This window comes from Meles meles, chromosome 7 (assembly GCF_922984935.1).
Source record: "Meles meles chromosome 7, mMelMel3.1 paternal haplotype, whole genome shotgun sequence".
Lineage (NCBI taxonomy): Eukaryota > Metazoa > Chordata > Mammalia > Carnivora > Mustelidae > Meles > Meles meles.
Window position 1 is genome coordinate 119,492,782 of NC_060072.1, and position 15,511 is coordinate 119,508,292.

The 15,511-nt window shown below is 37.8% G+C and overlaps 1 protein-coding gene across 4 annotated transcripts in view; it reads right to left on the bottom strand.

The window, feature by feature from the left end:
- Positions 1-472: 472 nt before the first annotated feature.
- Positions 473-15,511, bottom strand: part of ZEB1 (zinc finger E-box binding homeobox 1) — a 197,214-nt gene continuing 182,175 nt past the window's right edge. For all 4 annotated transcript variants that reach the window (XM_046011951.1, XM_046011949.1, XM_046011950.1 and 1 more), the window contains exons 6-9: positions 13,629-13,734; positions 5,542-7,349; positions 3,124-3,304; positions 473-3,006 (exon numbers count right to left, since the gene is read on the bottom strand). In XM_046011951.1, the coding sequence (XP_045867907.1) occupies positions 2,411-3,006; positions 3,124-3,304; positions 5,542-7,349; positions 13,629-13,734 (2,691 nt within the window). In that variant the 3' untranslated portion in view covers positions 473-2,410. The remainder of the gene's footprint in view (positions 3,007-3,123; positions 3,305-5,541; positions 7,350-13,628; positions 13,735-15,511) is intronic.

Genomic DNA, 15,511 nt, shown 5'->3' on the forward strand with positions numbered 1-15,511 from the left:
TTTCTTTCAATAAAATCTCTTGTACCTCTAGTGCCAGGCACTCTGCTAGGTGTTGGGGGTGTTAGAGTGACTCTGGCAGATACGGTTCAGTTCCTAGTAGGGAGGGAATATAAATAACTGTGTAAGAGCTATGGCAAGAAAGGTACAAGGAACGTACAGAGGAAAGGCATCTACACCCAGGATTTCCTGAAGTGACCTGAGGATGAGAAGTCACAAGATCATGAGGGGTTGCGGTTAGGGTTTCAGGAAGATGGAACAACCTCTGAGGAAGCCTTTAGTTGCCAACTCTGATCTTCCCAGAAACATTCGGCCACAGGGAAGTCCACAGTTTAGTGGTGAATGTCTAAAATGTTTAGTTTGTTACCCATATTCAGCCCAAGATAAACTGAGTACAAGATGACTGTGCAATATCCCATTTCACAGAGAGATTTCCAAAGAAAATCTTGGTAATAATGAACAGAATGACAGTAGGTCAGGCTTGTTGATGCATTTTATTGTGAGATGGGGGAGTCTGGTAAAAAACTAGAAAATGACCATGGTGTAACAAGGAACTTAAAAATGAAGAATCAGATTTGTAACTTACATACATGAATACAGGAACAAATTGGCACAAAATGTTAAACATTGTTCCCAACACTGTTTATATAAGGTTATCCTAATTTGGCTTACTAAGGAGATGAGAGTTTCATGGTTAGGCTAATCTCTTAATAAAACTGCAGAGCATCATGCTATTAGTCACACAGTGAATTTCAAAATTTAAGAGTTTTAGATTAAAAACTGGGTAAAGGTAAAATGACTTGATTGTAGTTGTAAAACTAATACATTCCCGTTTAAGTTCTGTTCTACAGTCCAAGGCAAGTATAAATGTTAACATAACACTGTTAAATCAAATCTCAATGCAAGAGAACCAATTGCATCTCTACTTTAAATCTTATCAACTTTCCAAATTTTCATACTAAAATATATTATTGTATTAATACAAACTACAGTATTATACACTACACTGTGTAATAAATAAAGAAATATAAAAATAAGACACATAAATATAAAAGTTTTCTAAAACTAAAAGTACATGTCAGTAAGAAGGGTATTAATACTGCCAGGTTTGAAGACATACAGTACAAAAATGTTGCACAGATCTATAAACTAAAAGAAATAAAATAATACTGATAGGTAAAAATCAGCTAACGTTGTTAATAAACTGGGTCCATAATAACTAACATTTGGAAACAGTTATGAGCCAAATAACAATGGCATGTCCATGTCTGAAATGCAAGTACATGGATAGAGCAGATTAGAAAATTTCCCTTTCATTTCTGTAGAGAAATTTTGAAAGTCAATTAACATAAAATGAATACTGAGGAATTAAAGGGTGAAATGTCCCAGTGTTTAGGTTTCTCTGACAGAGTCAGTGGTTTTAAGTTTTATTTGGAATTTTGATACAATAAACAAATCAACAAATGCTAGTTATTGTAGGCCACACATCGAACGAAGGCGGGTTAGGGCCTTGAAAATACTGATAAATGGCACTTACAGCACACAGGTCTTGCTTAAGGCCAAAGGAGATACAAAGCTTCATATCATATCCTTCATATTTGTCACCACATACTCAAACACAATTACGAACACTGATTCTGACGACTGCTACCCTTCCCAGGATTAACACTGTTAAGTCCCTGCAATCAGAACTCAATGACAATCTTCTGAACTCCATTTTAAACCACATGAGTAAGAAACTTCAGTTCTTCTATCGGCTGCTTTCTTAAGGCTAACAATACACTTGAAATGATAATACTCCACTATGATGTCTAAATATTAGAAATTACTACCTTCTAGATTGAATTTATAAAAGGTAGTTAGCATGGTTTGGAACTGCATTATACTCCTCTGTGAAGGGAATTTTGTAGTGCAGAAGTTCTCACATTTTAAAAAACATAATAAAATACTGAAGCGGATTTAGCATATGTTTACCAATAAAAAATTATAAAATTTCTCCCAATTGTACAGCTTAAGAATAAACCAACGTAAGAGTGATAATACTGACAAAAAGAAACAATGCCAGATGCTTATCTAATTAATCAGTTTCCTTTAACCTATTAAATCTTTGCTTTCTGAGTCATTAAAGTTTTCTAATCTGCTTCGTGTTACAAACTTGTTCCTAACTTTGAAAAATGCATGAAAAATTACTAGGTCTGAGATCAGGCACACCCGGATTTTGTGTGTGTGTGTGTGTGTGTGTGTGTGGTTTTTTTTTTTTTTTTTGTATTTTGTATATTTTTTTAAATTTTTACTTTACACAGTAGTGAACAGAAACCACAGTATACAGGTTACTGTGTTTCCATGAAAAGCATGTATAATATAGAACAAACTTCATTACCAATTAGAATGTATTTTCCTTCTAGAAAAACTATTAGGCTTCATTTGTTTTTTCTTCAGACACCTGCTCACTCTTCTTGCTCACTTTTTGTTCTAAGCTGCACGCTTGATTTACAGCTTCCTCTTCCTTCATCAGACCTTCAGTTTTTGCCTCTTCTCCCTCATTCTCTGCCTCTTCCCCCTCCTCCTCCTCCATCTCGTCTTCCTCCTCCTCCTCTTCCTCCTCCCCTTGCGGTTTTTCACATTCTTTCTCTTCCTGCAGTTCTTCCATCTCTTTGTCCTCCTCCTCCTCTTCCTCTTTTTCACTGTCTTCATCCTCTTCCCTCGTCAGACTCTCTCTCTCGTCAGAGTCGGCCTGCGAGGGAGATGCCCGGGCCCCAGCATGCTCGCTGGCCAGGACTTCCGGTCCCGCCTCTTCCTGCTCCGTGCTATCCCGCTCCTCAGCCTCTCGCTTGCAGTAGGAGTAGCGATGATTCATGTGTTGAGAATAAGACCCAGAGTGTGAGAAACGCTTCCCACATTTGTCACATTGATAGGGCTTTTCTCCAGAATGCAACCGCATGTGTTCAATCAAATGATGTTTGTGTTTAAATGCCTTTTTACAGATTCCACACTCGTGCGGCCTCTTACCTGCAAAATAAGAACACAGCCATGACACAAAATCCTCAGAAGGCTTTTGAAAGCACTTCGGTTTGCGGAAAGGGTTACAGAGTCATTTTTCAAAAGTTGTCGGGTTCATCGACATACCTGTGTGTTCGTATTTATGTCTCAGTAGTGAGCTACTCTTTTGGAATATCTTATCACACAAATCACAAGCATACATTCCATTTTCTGTCTTCCGCATTTTCTTTTTGGGTGGTGTAGAATCAGAGTCATTCTGGTCTTCTACATTTGATACTCCTTCTGAGCTAGTGTCTTGCCTTTCATCCTAAAGAAAGAAAAGAAGAACATTTAATTTCAGATTAAAGGTAAACAAGAGACACATATAAAAAACACAGGTTAAAAAAACTAATTTGAGGGGCGCCTGGGTGGCTCAGTGGGTTAAGCCGCTGCCTTCGGCTCAGGTCATGATCTCAGGGTCCTGCGATCGAGTCCCGCATCGGGCTTTCTGCTCAACAGCAAGCCTGCTTCCCTCTCTCTCTCTCTCTGCCTGCCTCTCTGTCTACTTGTGATCTCTCTCTCTGTCAAATAAATAAATAAATAAAAAATCTTAAAAAAAAAACAAAACTAATTTGATTTATACTTTCAATAGCTTGAGGAAAGCAAGCTCATCGCTGCAGACAGGGTCCAAGGGTGGAAGGCTAGATGCTATATGGCGGTTGATACAGAAAAAAAGCGAGGTCGGGGCAATACAGTCATGATGATGATAAAAACAAGTGATCAACTGATGAAAAGAAAGAATGTAACATGTACAGTGACAAAATTCACCTGGTTTCAAGTGAATCGTGACTTAATGAGAAATTTGCAGAAATTTTTAACTTACGAGTTTGCTACATCATCAACAATTTCTAACTGCCTCATTTACCTTCATTTTTTTCTTTCTGGGTTTTACTAGGCAAAAATGAAGATTCTATTTTTAAAAGGTGGTCTTTCAATTGTATCCTCCAGAAGTTCAGAGGTATAGGAACTCCATGGTTTCTCTGAAAAGAGAGGGCTTTGCTCTACCACTTTTCTATAGCAAAACAATGCAGGAGGGTCTATATTTTGAAACAAGAATACCTGCTAGACAAAATAAATCTTCAGAATTTCAGTGGTATAAAAATATTTCAGGCAGCCTCGGGGTGGTAATATTGTGTAGGAAGCTCTCACGTAGGTAAACAGTTACTGGTAGTGGAATAGGGTCCTTCAAGATCCTTATGTCTTTCCTAAAGTTTTCCATTCTATTGCTTCTAAACCCACAAACTGTCTAAAAGCTCAAAGGCTTTTCACAACATTTCATATAGTTTGCAAAGTGGGAGAGGTGCAGCCATTTGCCTGGGTGGTCTGTGAGCTGCCAGTTTGTGCTAAAGCCACTTGACTACTTTCATTGCTATGGGACATGGTCATATGATTAAGTGAAATGTTGGTGGGTCCTCCTTTATTATTCAAAGGTGTGCATAGTGTTTTATACACTGAGAGTCTAGATGAATTCACTGCAGGTAAACCAATCAGTAGTAATATTTAAGGGGGAAGAAAGCAGCAGATATATATTTGAACAGGATGTTGTAATTATTTCAGCTGCACCTACCTATAGCAAATATTTGGAAGAAAGATCAAATTTATCTCTAGTATTTGGTTGATTCAATAAGAAACCAATGAAAAAAACTGAGGACATCAAGGCTAGTAACCTAAAAAAAGTCTGGAGAATGAGCCACACAATAGTCACACAAAATGGTTCTATCTAAACCTACATCATGGGTTTTGGGGGGAAGGTAAGGAGGAAAATGCATATATGGACTCATGTATATAAATTGTGACTGAATGCTGTCTTAGTTTACAGCTCACAAAGTGATCAGCAAATTCACTAGATGAGCTCTTTGTATACTTAATTCTCATTTAATTAAAGCCTTTAATAAATACAGGTGTTAACACATAAAAAGTAATAGCTCAGTTTTGCTAGTGTGACAGATCTGTGAATGGGAATGTATTTCCATGTATTGATGATACAGCAGGAGCTGTTACTCATTTGGGAATATAACTCTAGAAACAGAAATCCAATTGGTGAATATTCCAATTTTTCTTTTATGTCTCAAGCTTTAGATAGTAAAGTCTTTAGCTGAGACTTCTCATTTCCCCAGGAGAATAGCACAATGATAGCTGATAACCACACCTAGGATTAGTGAGAAACTGAAGGCGTGATGCTACGAAAGTTAAGGCAAATGTTCATCTATTTCCTTCCAAATAAAAAAATAAAAAAATAAATAAAAATTTTAATAAAATAAAATTGGTTTTATTTAATAAAAACTATATAATTATAAATATAACAAAATTATATTAATAATATATTAAATATTATAATAAAAATTATAAATAAAATATAAATAAAATAAAAATAGAATATAAAAATAAAAAAAATTTAACAACCTGCTTGGCTCCACATAGACTGGTTTTATTCGAAAAATTTCACCAAAAGAAGTCAAACTAGCATGTTAGCAAATAGCTTTGGTATGGGGGCCTTTTCTTTACCTGATTCCCATTTGGCTGGATCACTTTCAAGGGTGGTTCCTGGACCGCAGGGCTGACCGTAGTTGAGTACGTGTAAGCCACCTGGGGAATCAGAATAGTCTGCTTATTGGCAGCTAGTGCTCGCAAGCATGGAACACTGTTCTGGTCAGCAATGGCCACGATCGTTGGTAACTGGGCAGTGACTGTAGGTATAGCAATATTTATGGGGTTGGCACTTGGTGGGATTACATTTACAACTGGTTCCGAGTCTGTAACACAACTGTCCTTTTGTGGCTCCTTTTTTGCGCAAGACAAGTTCAAGGGTTCTTCCTGGACAGAATAAACACTGTTCTGGTAAACACTAGTGATCGTTGACCTTTCCAATAATTCTCCCTGTTGCTTTGGTAGTGAAAGATCAAGAGGTTCTACTTGTGGCTCTTCCTGTGCGGCTTCTGCTGTGTACAAGTAACCCTGTGTGTTTCTGGAGGAGGAAAGGTTTAGAGGTGATGGGGATGATGGACTACTTCTGGAACCATTGATGGTGGATCCCGCTGGTAAAACTGGAGAGTTAGTCATCTTCAGGGGACTTTGTAGATTTACTGTGCTGTCCGGGGGCTCATTTGTATTTGTAGATTGAGGCTGCTCATCATTCTTTGCAGGGATATTTCCTTTGCTGGGTTCAGGAGAAGATGGTTCAGAAGACTGCACTGAAATCTGTCCAGCCTGCATCTTTTCAAACCACTTTTTTACTACATCCAGGGGTAGATTTACTGAGTCAGCAATCTTTGAGAGCTCTTCTGCACTTGGTTGTGCGTTCAAAGCATAATAAGCTTTCAGAAGAGACAAGAGGTTCTTTAAAGGTGGCTGACTGGGAGACAGATTGCCATCTCCACCCGATGAAACAGAGGACTCGGGCTTCTCAGCTTCTGGGGCAGGGAGTGGAGGAGGCTGAGTAGGCTGCTTTAGGTCATAGTGCTTTAATTCTGGAAGTGCATTAATATCTCCTGGACATTCGTCACACAGAAGGCAAGTGCTATCGTTCGCTCCTCCTTCAAAACTTTTGTCCTTCTCTGATTTAACAGTAAGATCTTCTGGTAACTTTTCACTTTTGCAGCTGTTTGTGGGGACTGGATTTTCTTTTTTTAAATTCTGAGGAACAACCTGAAGTTGGCTAGGCTGCTCAAGACTGTAGTTAATGATGATTTTGGTTGTTCCATCTTGATCAACCAAAGGAAGACTGATGGCAGAAATAACAGAATGGCCACCTTGCTGTATGGATGAAGCACTGATTGTTTCTTGTTCTTTGGATGCAAGATTGGCTTGATTATTCTCCAAAACTTGCCTTATTACATTACCATCCACTGCCACTTTAAGTACATTCTGAATATCACTTAAATTGATACTTATGGGAGACACCAAACCAACTGTTGGCAGAACAACAGCTTGCACCACACCCTGAGGAGAACTGGTCGCCTGTAATGGGCCACCACCACTAAAAACCCCATTCTGTAAAGGGGCTGAACAGTTGATTCCTGAAGCAACCACTATGGGTTTGAATTCATAATCCACAGGTTCAGTTTTAATTTGGTTTATAGAAAGTTGCTCTTGAAGGGGCTTATTCTCTAACTTTTGCCGTATCTGTGGTCGCGTGGGACTGCCCGGTGATGCCGAAAGAGATGGTGAGGAACACTGAGGTGTCTTGAGTCCTGTTCTTGGTCGCCCATTCACAGGCATCAAGCTGATACACTTCTTACTGCTTATGTGTGAGCTATAGGAACCAGAATGGGAAAAACGTTTCTTGCAGTTTGGGCATTCATATGGCTTCTCTCCTGAACAACAACAAAAAAATTATATTCACTGAATTATTACATACAAGTTATGTATCCACATTGTCCTTAAAAGAAATAGTATCAATTTAAAAAGAGATATCATGTATCTTGTGATACAATTTTATTTAGAATATTGATTTTTGAGTTCAAAACTGACAGAAATGTTATAAAGACTAAAAAACCTTCCTCTGTAGTACACGTGCTAACCCATAAGGGCATCTTCTCAGCATATGTGTATAATATTCCTGCTAACCTTTAAAACTTCAAATAATTCTCAAATGCTAAAAATAATTACAGTTGACCCTTGAACAACATGGGTTTGAACTGTATGGGTTGACTTAACACGTAGAAGTTTTTTGATAAATATCCTACAGTACTGTAAATGTATTTTCTTTCCCTTCAAAGGGATTCAGACTTCAAAAAGTCTGAATACCTTTTTCTCTTGCTTACTCTGTTGTAAGAATGCAGTATGTAATACATATACCATAAAAACATGTATGAATTGACTTTATGTTATAGGTAAGGCTTCTGGTCAGCAGTAGGCTATTAGTAGTTAAGTTGTTGGGAAGTCAAAAGTTGTAAGTGGAGTTTTGACTGCATGAAAGGCCGGCTCCCATGTAAATGTACATCTACTCATTCAAGTTAATTTTTTTTCTTATCCTATTTTACCTATGTACTTTTTCTATATTTCACTATACTTAACCATCTGCAGGATAAATTAATGTTACAGGAAAGAAAAGTAAATAAAATCTCCCTTATATAAGACTTAATAAGTATGAATACCTAACCTTCCCATACCCACAAGGTTTTAAGGTTTCCTTGAAAAGACCTTTTTCAGTGGGCAGAAAACTTTCCATATGAGGTATTGCTATCAGCCTTGGCTTATTAAACTGGGAGGTATGCACTCCTGGAGCTAGAAGGCAATGTTCTAGTGGGTATGCAAAGCTTTCTTGTAGTTTCAGTTTTAGTGATGGTGGTTACAATAATTTAAAACATTTTAATATTGAAACACAGATTATACCATGGAGAAAAAGACAAAATTCATGTGGCTTGTTAGGAAAAATCCACAATGTCAAAGAAGCTCCTTGCTTGTAGAGGCTTATGTCAAGTTGCTTCCCTAGACCTGGGAGAGAAGGCATTTATCCTTGTCAGCTATTAGGGATACTTTGGTAGAAAATTTTGAGAAGCATGGAGCCAAGTGGAATACTTTCAGACAACCCTAATTTCTCATCTTAATTTTAATTTATATTTATAGGTCATTTATAATTTATAGGTTAAAGACTATCAGTTTCAATAAGGTAGGAACTTGAGTCTTGTGTGCCATTTATGCCTTTTATCCATTGAAGTGTAGGTTACAAAAATGCCGAATAAACCTTTTTTGGCTGAATGGATGGCTAATTGCAAAATTATGGAATATGGTGATACTATTTATCTACTCAATATCAAGATAAATCTCGCTCTTTCCTCTGTTCTTTCTAAGAATGAAAATGAAAGCACTGAGAAACTCAATGTAAGTTCTTCTAATGTAATTTCAGTGTTGCACAGTTTTTAAAAGGTGAGTTATATTTTCTCAAAGTATAATCAGATATTAGAACTGGGAGGGATCTAAGAGGCCCTCTTGTACAGTAAGAGTTCATTTCATATCATCCTGGACTTTAGCTACTCTCTTGCTTAAGCTCCTTTATTAAAAGGAGGTTATTACCTGCTGGACAGCCCTATGGAAGATGGTCTAGTTTGGTTCTGCTGGGGATCATGAATTTGGGTTCAAAACCTGGTTCTGCCATGAGTTTTTTAAAAAAAGATTTTATTTATTTATTTATTTTGAGAGAAGGGGAGGCAGGAGTGGGGTGGGAGAATAAGAAGAAAGAGAGAGAATCTTAAGCAGACTTGCAGTGAGCATATGGAGCCCAAAGCAGGGTTCAATTTCATGACTCTGAGATCATGACCTGAGCTGAAATCAAGAGTTAGATGCTCAAATGACTAAGTCCCCCAAGTGCCTCTATTTTCTTAATCTTTCTGAGTCTCAGTGTTTTTGTGTATAAATAAATGTAGATCCATCCTCACTGGATTGTTGTAGCAGTTACATGACATAATACAGCAAAACTCTGTGTGGTCTCAATACATGTTAGTGATTCTTTTAAAAAGTAATTCTATGGAGAGATAGGTTGAGTACTAAGCCAGAATTCACCTGTTATTATGCCCAATTTCCTGCCCTAGCCTGTGCTCTGATGCCACACAGAGCAAGCCTAACTTTGCTAAAAGCCAGGCTTTCAAGCTGATGAAGAGCTGTCATCTGTATCCTTACACTTCCCTGGTGTGGATTAAATATACCCAGGTCCTTCAAATATTCCTTATTGGACATGGTTTTTAGAACCCTTTCCACTTACCCACTTGTTAACTCATCTCTGGAAATTCTCCAGTTTATCAGTATCTTTCCAATGGGATGCCTGAAATATGATTAAATACTCAAATGTACCAGGTAAATTTCTAGGGGAGGGGTGTAAAACAATGGATGTGTTCTAGTATTTCTATTTTAACATTTTAAATTCTTGCATAACATTTTTAGATGAGCTACATGTTTGTTCTCTTGTTAGAGACACTTGGAAAATAAGAATCTATAATACAGATTATTTTTTTAAAAGGTTTTATTTATTTGAGAGAGGGAGAGAGAGACAGCAGGAGTGGTGGGGAGGAGTAGAGGGAGAGGGGGAAGCAGACTCCCTGCTGAGCAGGAAGCCCAACATAGGGCTTGATCCAGGACCTGGAGATCATGACCTGAGCGGTAGAAGGCATATGCTTAACTGACCGAGTCACCCGGGGCCCCCACAGATTATTTTTATCTTTACAAACAGGGAGACAGAGGAGCACAGTGGCTAAGGCAACAGCTTTGGAGTCAGGATACCTACACTGAGGCCCTGGCTTTACCATGGACTAGCTGAGTGACTCTGGATAGGTTAATTAAGCTCTCTGAGCCTCCATTTTCTCATCAGTAGAAAGGGAGGAAATAATAGCATCTACCTCAGAGGGCTATCTTTGGGACTGTGTGAGTTAATGTACACAAATAACTAGAATGGAGCTGTCCATAGTTAAGTACGTAATAAATGGTAGTTGCTAGTATTATGGTTGGGGATTACCTGGTATTTTATCATTGTCAGAAAGAAAGTGCAGAGCAGTTGTTCTATAGCTAAATCTACTATGTTTGTTGGAAAACCCCTTGTTTCTAACTTCATAGCTTAATGGTTTATACATAGAGTATCTTGCCTAATCTGTCTGTCTAGCAACTGTTACATGAGGTGAAGTTGTGCTGTAAGAAGTCTGATGTCCTGTGAAGACTGATTTCTTTTTTGTAATGGCTGAGGTGGACGTTTGGTTGCATCTGATGTAAAAACTTTCCAGGCTAAATTTTGTAGGGCTATGGAACAAAGTCAGGTTATTTTCTGGGGAGGATCAGAGCCCGGGAGCAGGAACCTTTTTTGCCTCACCTCTGAGTGGAGGTGAGGTGACCTGCTCTTCGTCATAGCTCAGCTCCCACATGAGAAGTTCAGATGATGGCTAAAACACATGACTCTGCATACGGCTCATTTTAGTGGTGTTGGAAGATAGCAACAATCCAGGTAATTTTATGGAGTATAATTTGAAGACCCTGATTAGAAACTGAGCTGACAAAAAAAGATTACAGAGGTTTCTTGAAGGATATGAAGCTCATCCATTATTTGAGACTCTAAACAGCTCTTTCAAATCTGCGGTGAAGGACCTTTTTATCCGCCCCCCCCCCCATTTTTTTGTGTGTTAAATTTCCAATCTACTGTAAGATCAATGTTGTATAAAAAAATATAATAAAATTGTCACAGTATTTTCTTCATCTACTAGTTTCTAAATTACTTGCAATTTCTGTATTTAGCACTTCCAGAAAAAGTCTCAAAAAGGCTTACAGACTGGTACCATCCTGGGATGACACTGAGAAACCCCAGCTCAGAAATCTTCCTTTGGAAAACCAGGCCATCAGAGAGCTGTATACCTGGATTGTATCCAAGCAGCTACTCTGGAGAAATACTTTTTCTGAATTGCATTTTGGTGAAATATCACTGGCTTCCTACTGTAGAATCTTATTTTATTTTTATTTTTTTAAGGATTTTATTTATTTGTCAGAGAGAGAGAGAGAGAGAGAAAGCGCACAAGCAGGGGGAGAGGAAGGCAGAGGGAGAAGCAGGCTCCCCAATGAATAAGGAGCCTGGTGGGGGACTTGGGATCCTGACCTGATCATTCAAGCCGAAGGCAGCCACTTAACTGACTGAGCCACCCAGGCGTCCATGGAGAATCTTACTTTAAAAAGAAAACCCTATCAATTTTTCTGCTGTACTATTTTAAGGATACTTTGGAAAATGATATAAAATGCATTTTGTTTCTCTATGGGCTTCATAGTGGGAAGAGTTGCACTTTTCCTAGCAACTAATTCCTTTTACTTGCAGACAGTCTGGGTCATGGTTATTGATCACAGTTTTCTGATTTCCTAAACCTTAAGAGTCAATGTGTGGTCTGCTTCCAGCATGTGCTTGGCCTTTCATGGTATATCCATTTTATTTCATGTTTACTTCATGCCTGTGTCACTTCCTTAACTTTATTTTCCCAATATATTTTAAAATTAAAATTTCTTGCTGTATTAGAGGTATATAGCTTCACATTACATATCCTTAAGGATAAGACTATCACGTAAATACATAATGACCAGACAGTGAAGAGTACGGTGATGCCCTGTGCTCCGTGATGTGACCTGATTCGCACCAGCTACTTCAGCAGCAGCAGCAGCGGTGTACTGCTAACAAGCTTGGAGCTCTTGTCCACTTTCTGTCTGTACTATAGACAGTAGCTCCCTACTTACTACTTGACTGAGACGGATTCTTGAATATCAACGCAGAATTCTGCAATACCAACTTCCTGTTTCTGCCTTGCATTGCAATCCCTGGTGTGATGCATGCTTCCCAATTCTGACCCTCTGCAGGTCTGACAGATCCAGAGCCTCTAAAACTGCAGTAGGACCATATGACACTCATTTTGTACATGAATCTTACTTTAAATTTTATTTTTCCCCCTCTACTCCAATCTCAACATTTAAGAAAATGCTCTTGAACTCTATCTCTATCAACAACTTCAAATCATCTGTAGTAAGAAAGCAGGTCATTAAAAATATATTCTTGATGAAAATTTTTTTGATAGCCCAAGAAGCTAAGAAATAGGATGTTGTGGCAGACTACAAAAGACAACTTCTTATTTCCAGGAACATTTAAGTGTGCAGATAAATAAATGTTTTTGCAAGAATCTTGGTTTAAACAAATTGGTAACTTTAACCTTATTAGCCCTCAACAAACAAGACAGTGAAGCTTCTAGAAATGTAGTTCCAAAATAAAACACAGATATTACTACTCACCCCTCACAAAGCCACCTGTTGTACTCTTTTTGTAGGATGTTTGTAAGATTTAAATGTCAATACAATCATTTCCACAAAATAAGCCACATGCAGACAGCCATCATTTCTCATTAATTAGAAAAGAGTTCTTTTTCACTACTACTTAATAAATCTAAAATAACATACCAAAATTAATCAGATGAATGGATGTCACAGTGCAATGTGAGATGCTACGGAGTTTTTTTTATAGCTTTTGAAGTAGAGCCCCTAAGACCTGCAAATACAGCTCTGTTTGTTTCTAAGTTTCCAAAACAGACATATTTTTATCATATAATGTCATTTTGTAAGTAAAAATTAGAAAAGGATGTGGAATAGAAAGGTGAAATGGTAGGTAAACATATTTTTCTTTAAAATTTTTGATGCTGCCCTGTCTGGGTGACTCCGCATCACCCTGACCACTTCCCATCTGGAGTTCCCACTTCTATTTCTCTCAGGTAAAGAACATCTTGGCCTCCTTACTTTCTTGTGCAAATTGCACCTCTATACCCTTTTTCACTCCCTCGTTAACTGTGCACAAGAGGCAATGGAATTAGCATTCATCAGAAAGCTCAAGGAGGTTGCACTTCTTGTTAAAACATGCTATATTCTGATTAAGAAATTTGGAGTATGTCATATTATATTAGCTTATTATGCTTTAGTTAAATATCAAGATTCCAATAAAATACCATTTATAAATAAAAAATTTCTCCAGGTTAGTCTTTATTCTACAAGAAAAGCGAAGTTTCTGACCATGTGTGTAGACCACGATACAACAGATTTATTTATTACCATATATGCTATGATATTCAAGGTGTAGACAGAAAAGAAATATTTACCACTGTGGATTCTTAAGTGCTCTTTTAGATGATGTTTGTATTTGAAAGCTTTTCCACATTCAGTGCACTTGAATTTACGATTACCACCAGATTGTGTCACATGTCTCTGTAAGAAAGAATTGATATTTTAATTACAAGGCAAAAAAGCTTTGGACATAAAAGAATAGCCAATCTGCTAAAAGCATTTTGATGAATTCTGCTTCTCAAAGGCTTCAAATTGAGGCAGTCACAAAAATCTGACACTTGGAATACTGCACCAAAAAGAAGGATGATAGTAGCATCAGAATTTTGATATAAAGAAAAATCTCCACTTGCTAATTTAGAGTATTAGAATCATGCTTTATTGAGTAATATAGTATTTAGCACAAGTAAGATAGTTTATATGTTACTAGAAACTAGAGATTATCTCTTCTGCAGCCAGGCTTTTTCCAATAGTTTATCCTATCTCTTAGATACTTGGTACTTTCAAAATGTACTTTAATCTGATGAATTTAAAAAAATACCTCCATCTTTTCATCCAAACATGGCGTATTGTAACAGCTTTCTGTCTGGTTTATCGAATTCTCATTTTTACGTATTTCAAATATATTCTGCAATCTTAGATATTTTTTCCAGGTCCCATTACTTTATTTATTTACTTTTCTTTATCCATCATTAAATTTATTATTATGAAATGTTTCCCAGTCAAGTCTAATTGACATACAGTGTTACATTAGTTTCAGCATACAACACAGTGAGTCAACAAGTCCGTATGTTATGCTATGCTCATCACAAGTGTCTACCATCTGTCACCACAGAACACTATCACAATGCCATTGACTAGCTTCTCAATGCTGCACCTTTCATCCCCATGACTTATTCATTCTATAAGTGGAAGTCTGGACCTCCTACTCCCTTTTACCCATTTTGCCCACCTCCCTCCCTCTCCTTTGGCAACCACCAGTATGTTCTCTGTGTTTATGAGTCTGTTTCTGATTTTTTTTTTTGTTCATTAGATTAATCATACAAAAGCACTGCTTGAACTGAGTTCTATCATAAACCTCATAAACCATAAATTGCTCATAAACCTCTAAAGGCTCCCCCCATGAACCCCTGAATACAGATTCTGAGCCTATACATTCCGAGGTTACCTGAGTTTCCAGGCTGATTCTTCACCAGTTCCCTGTAAGAAGTTCATGCCTCAGTCACTTAGTCACTTAGTTTTTTGCACATGGACTACTCTTCTCTATCTCCTTGCTTTAATTTATACTATTTCTTATTTCTTGGCTATGTTTCCCTGTAATTTTGATTATTAGGATTCTAACCATACTTCAAAGGCTTAACTCAAGTACTACTTGCTTCATGCTCCTCTAGCTGGAATCTCCCTTCTTTCGTTCTCCTTACAGGAAGGAAAGAGAATGAGTACTTACTATGTAACAGGCCCTGCTTCATCCAAACCGATGACTGTAGGCACCAAATATATGGTGTCAACTCCCAACGTGTATCTCTAGACTCCTCCCCTTAACTCCAGACTTTCAGAACCAATTGAGTCCTTGATACCACCAGTCAGAAAGCAATGGGCATGTGAAACTTAGCATGATTAACACCGAGCTCTTAATTTCCCTTTTGAGAGTCAGGTCCTCCTCTGGTGTTTCCTGTCTTTGTGAAGGACACCATCATTTATTTGATTATTGCTTAGGACCCAAACTATGGAGTAATCCTTGATTCTTCTCTTTAACTCCCTTACTCACTCCATCAGCAAGCCACCTGAATATACTTTGTATCCAACATTTGTCAGTGTCCTGTCAGTCACTACCAGTGATTTCAAAGCCACCACCACGTTTGGCCTGGATTATAGCAATAGCCTCCAAATGGTCTCCCTGTTTCCATTCTTATCTTTCTTG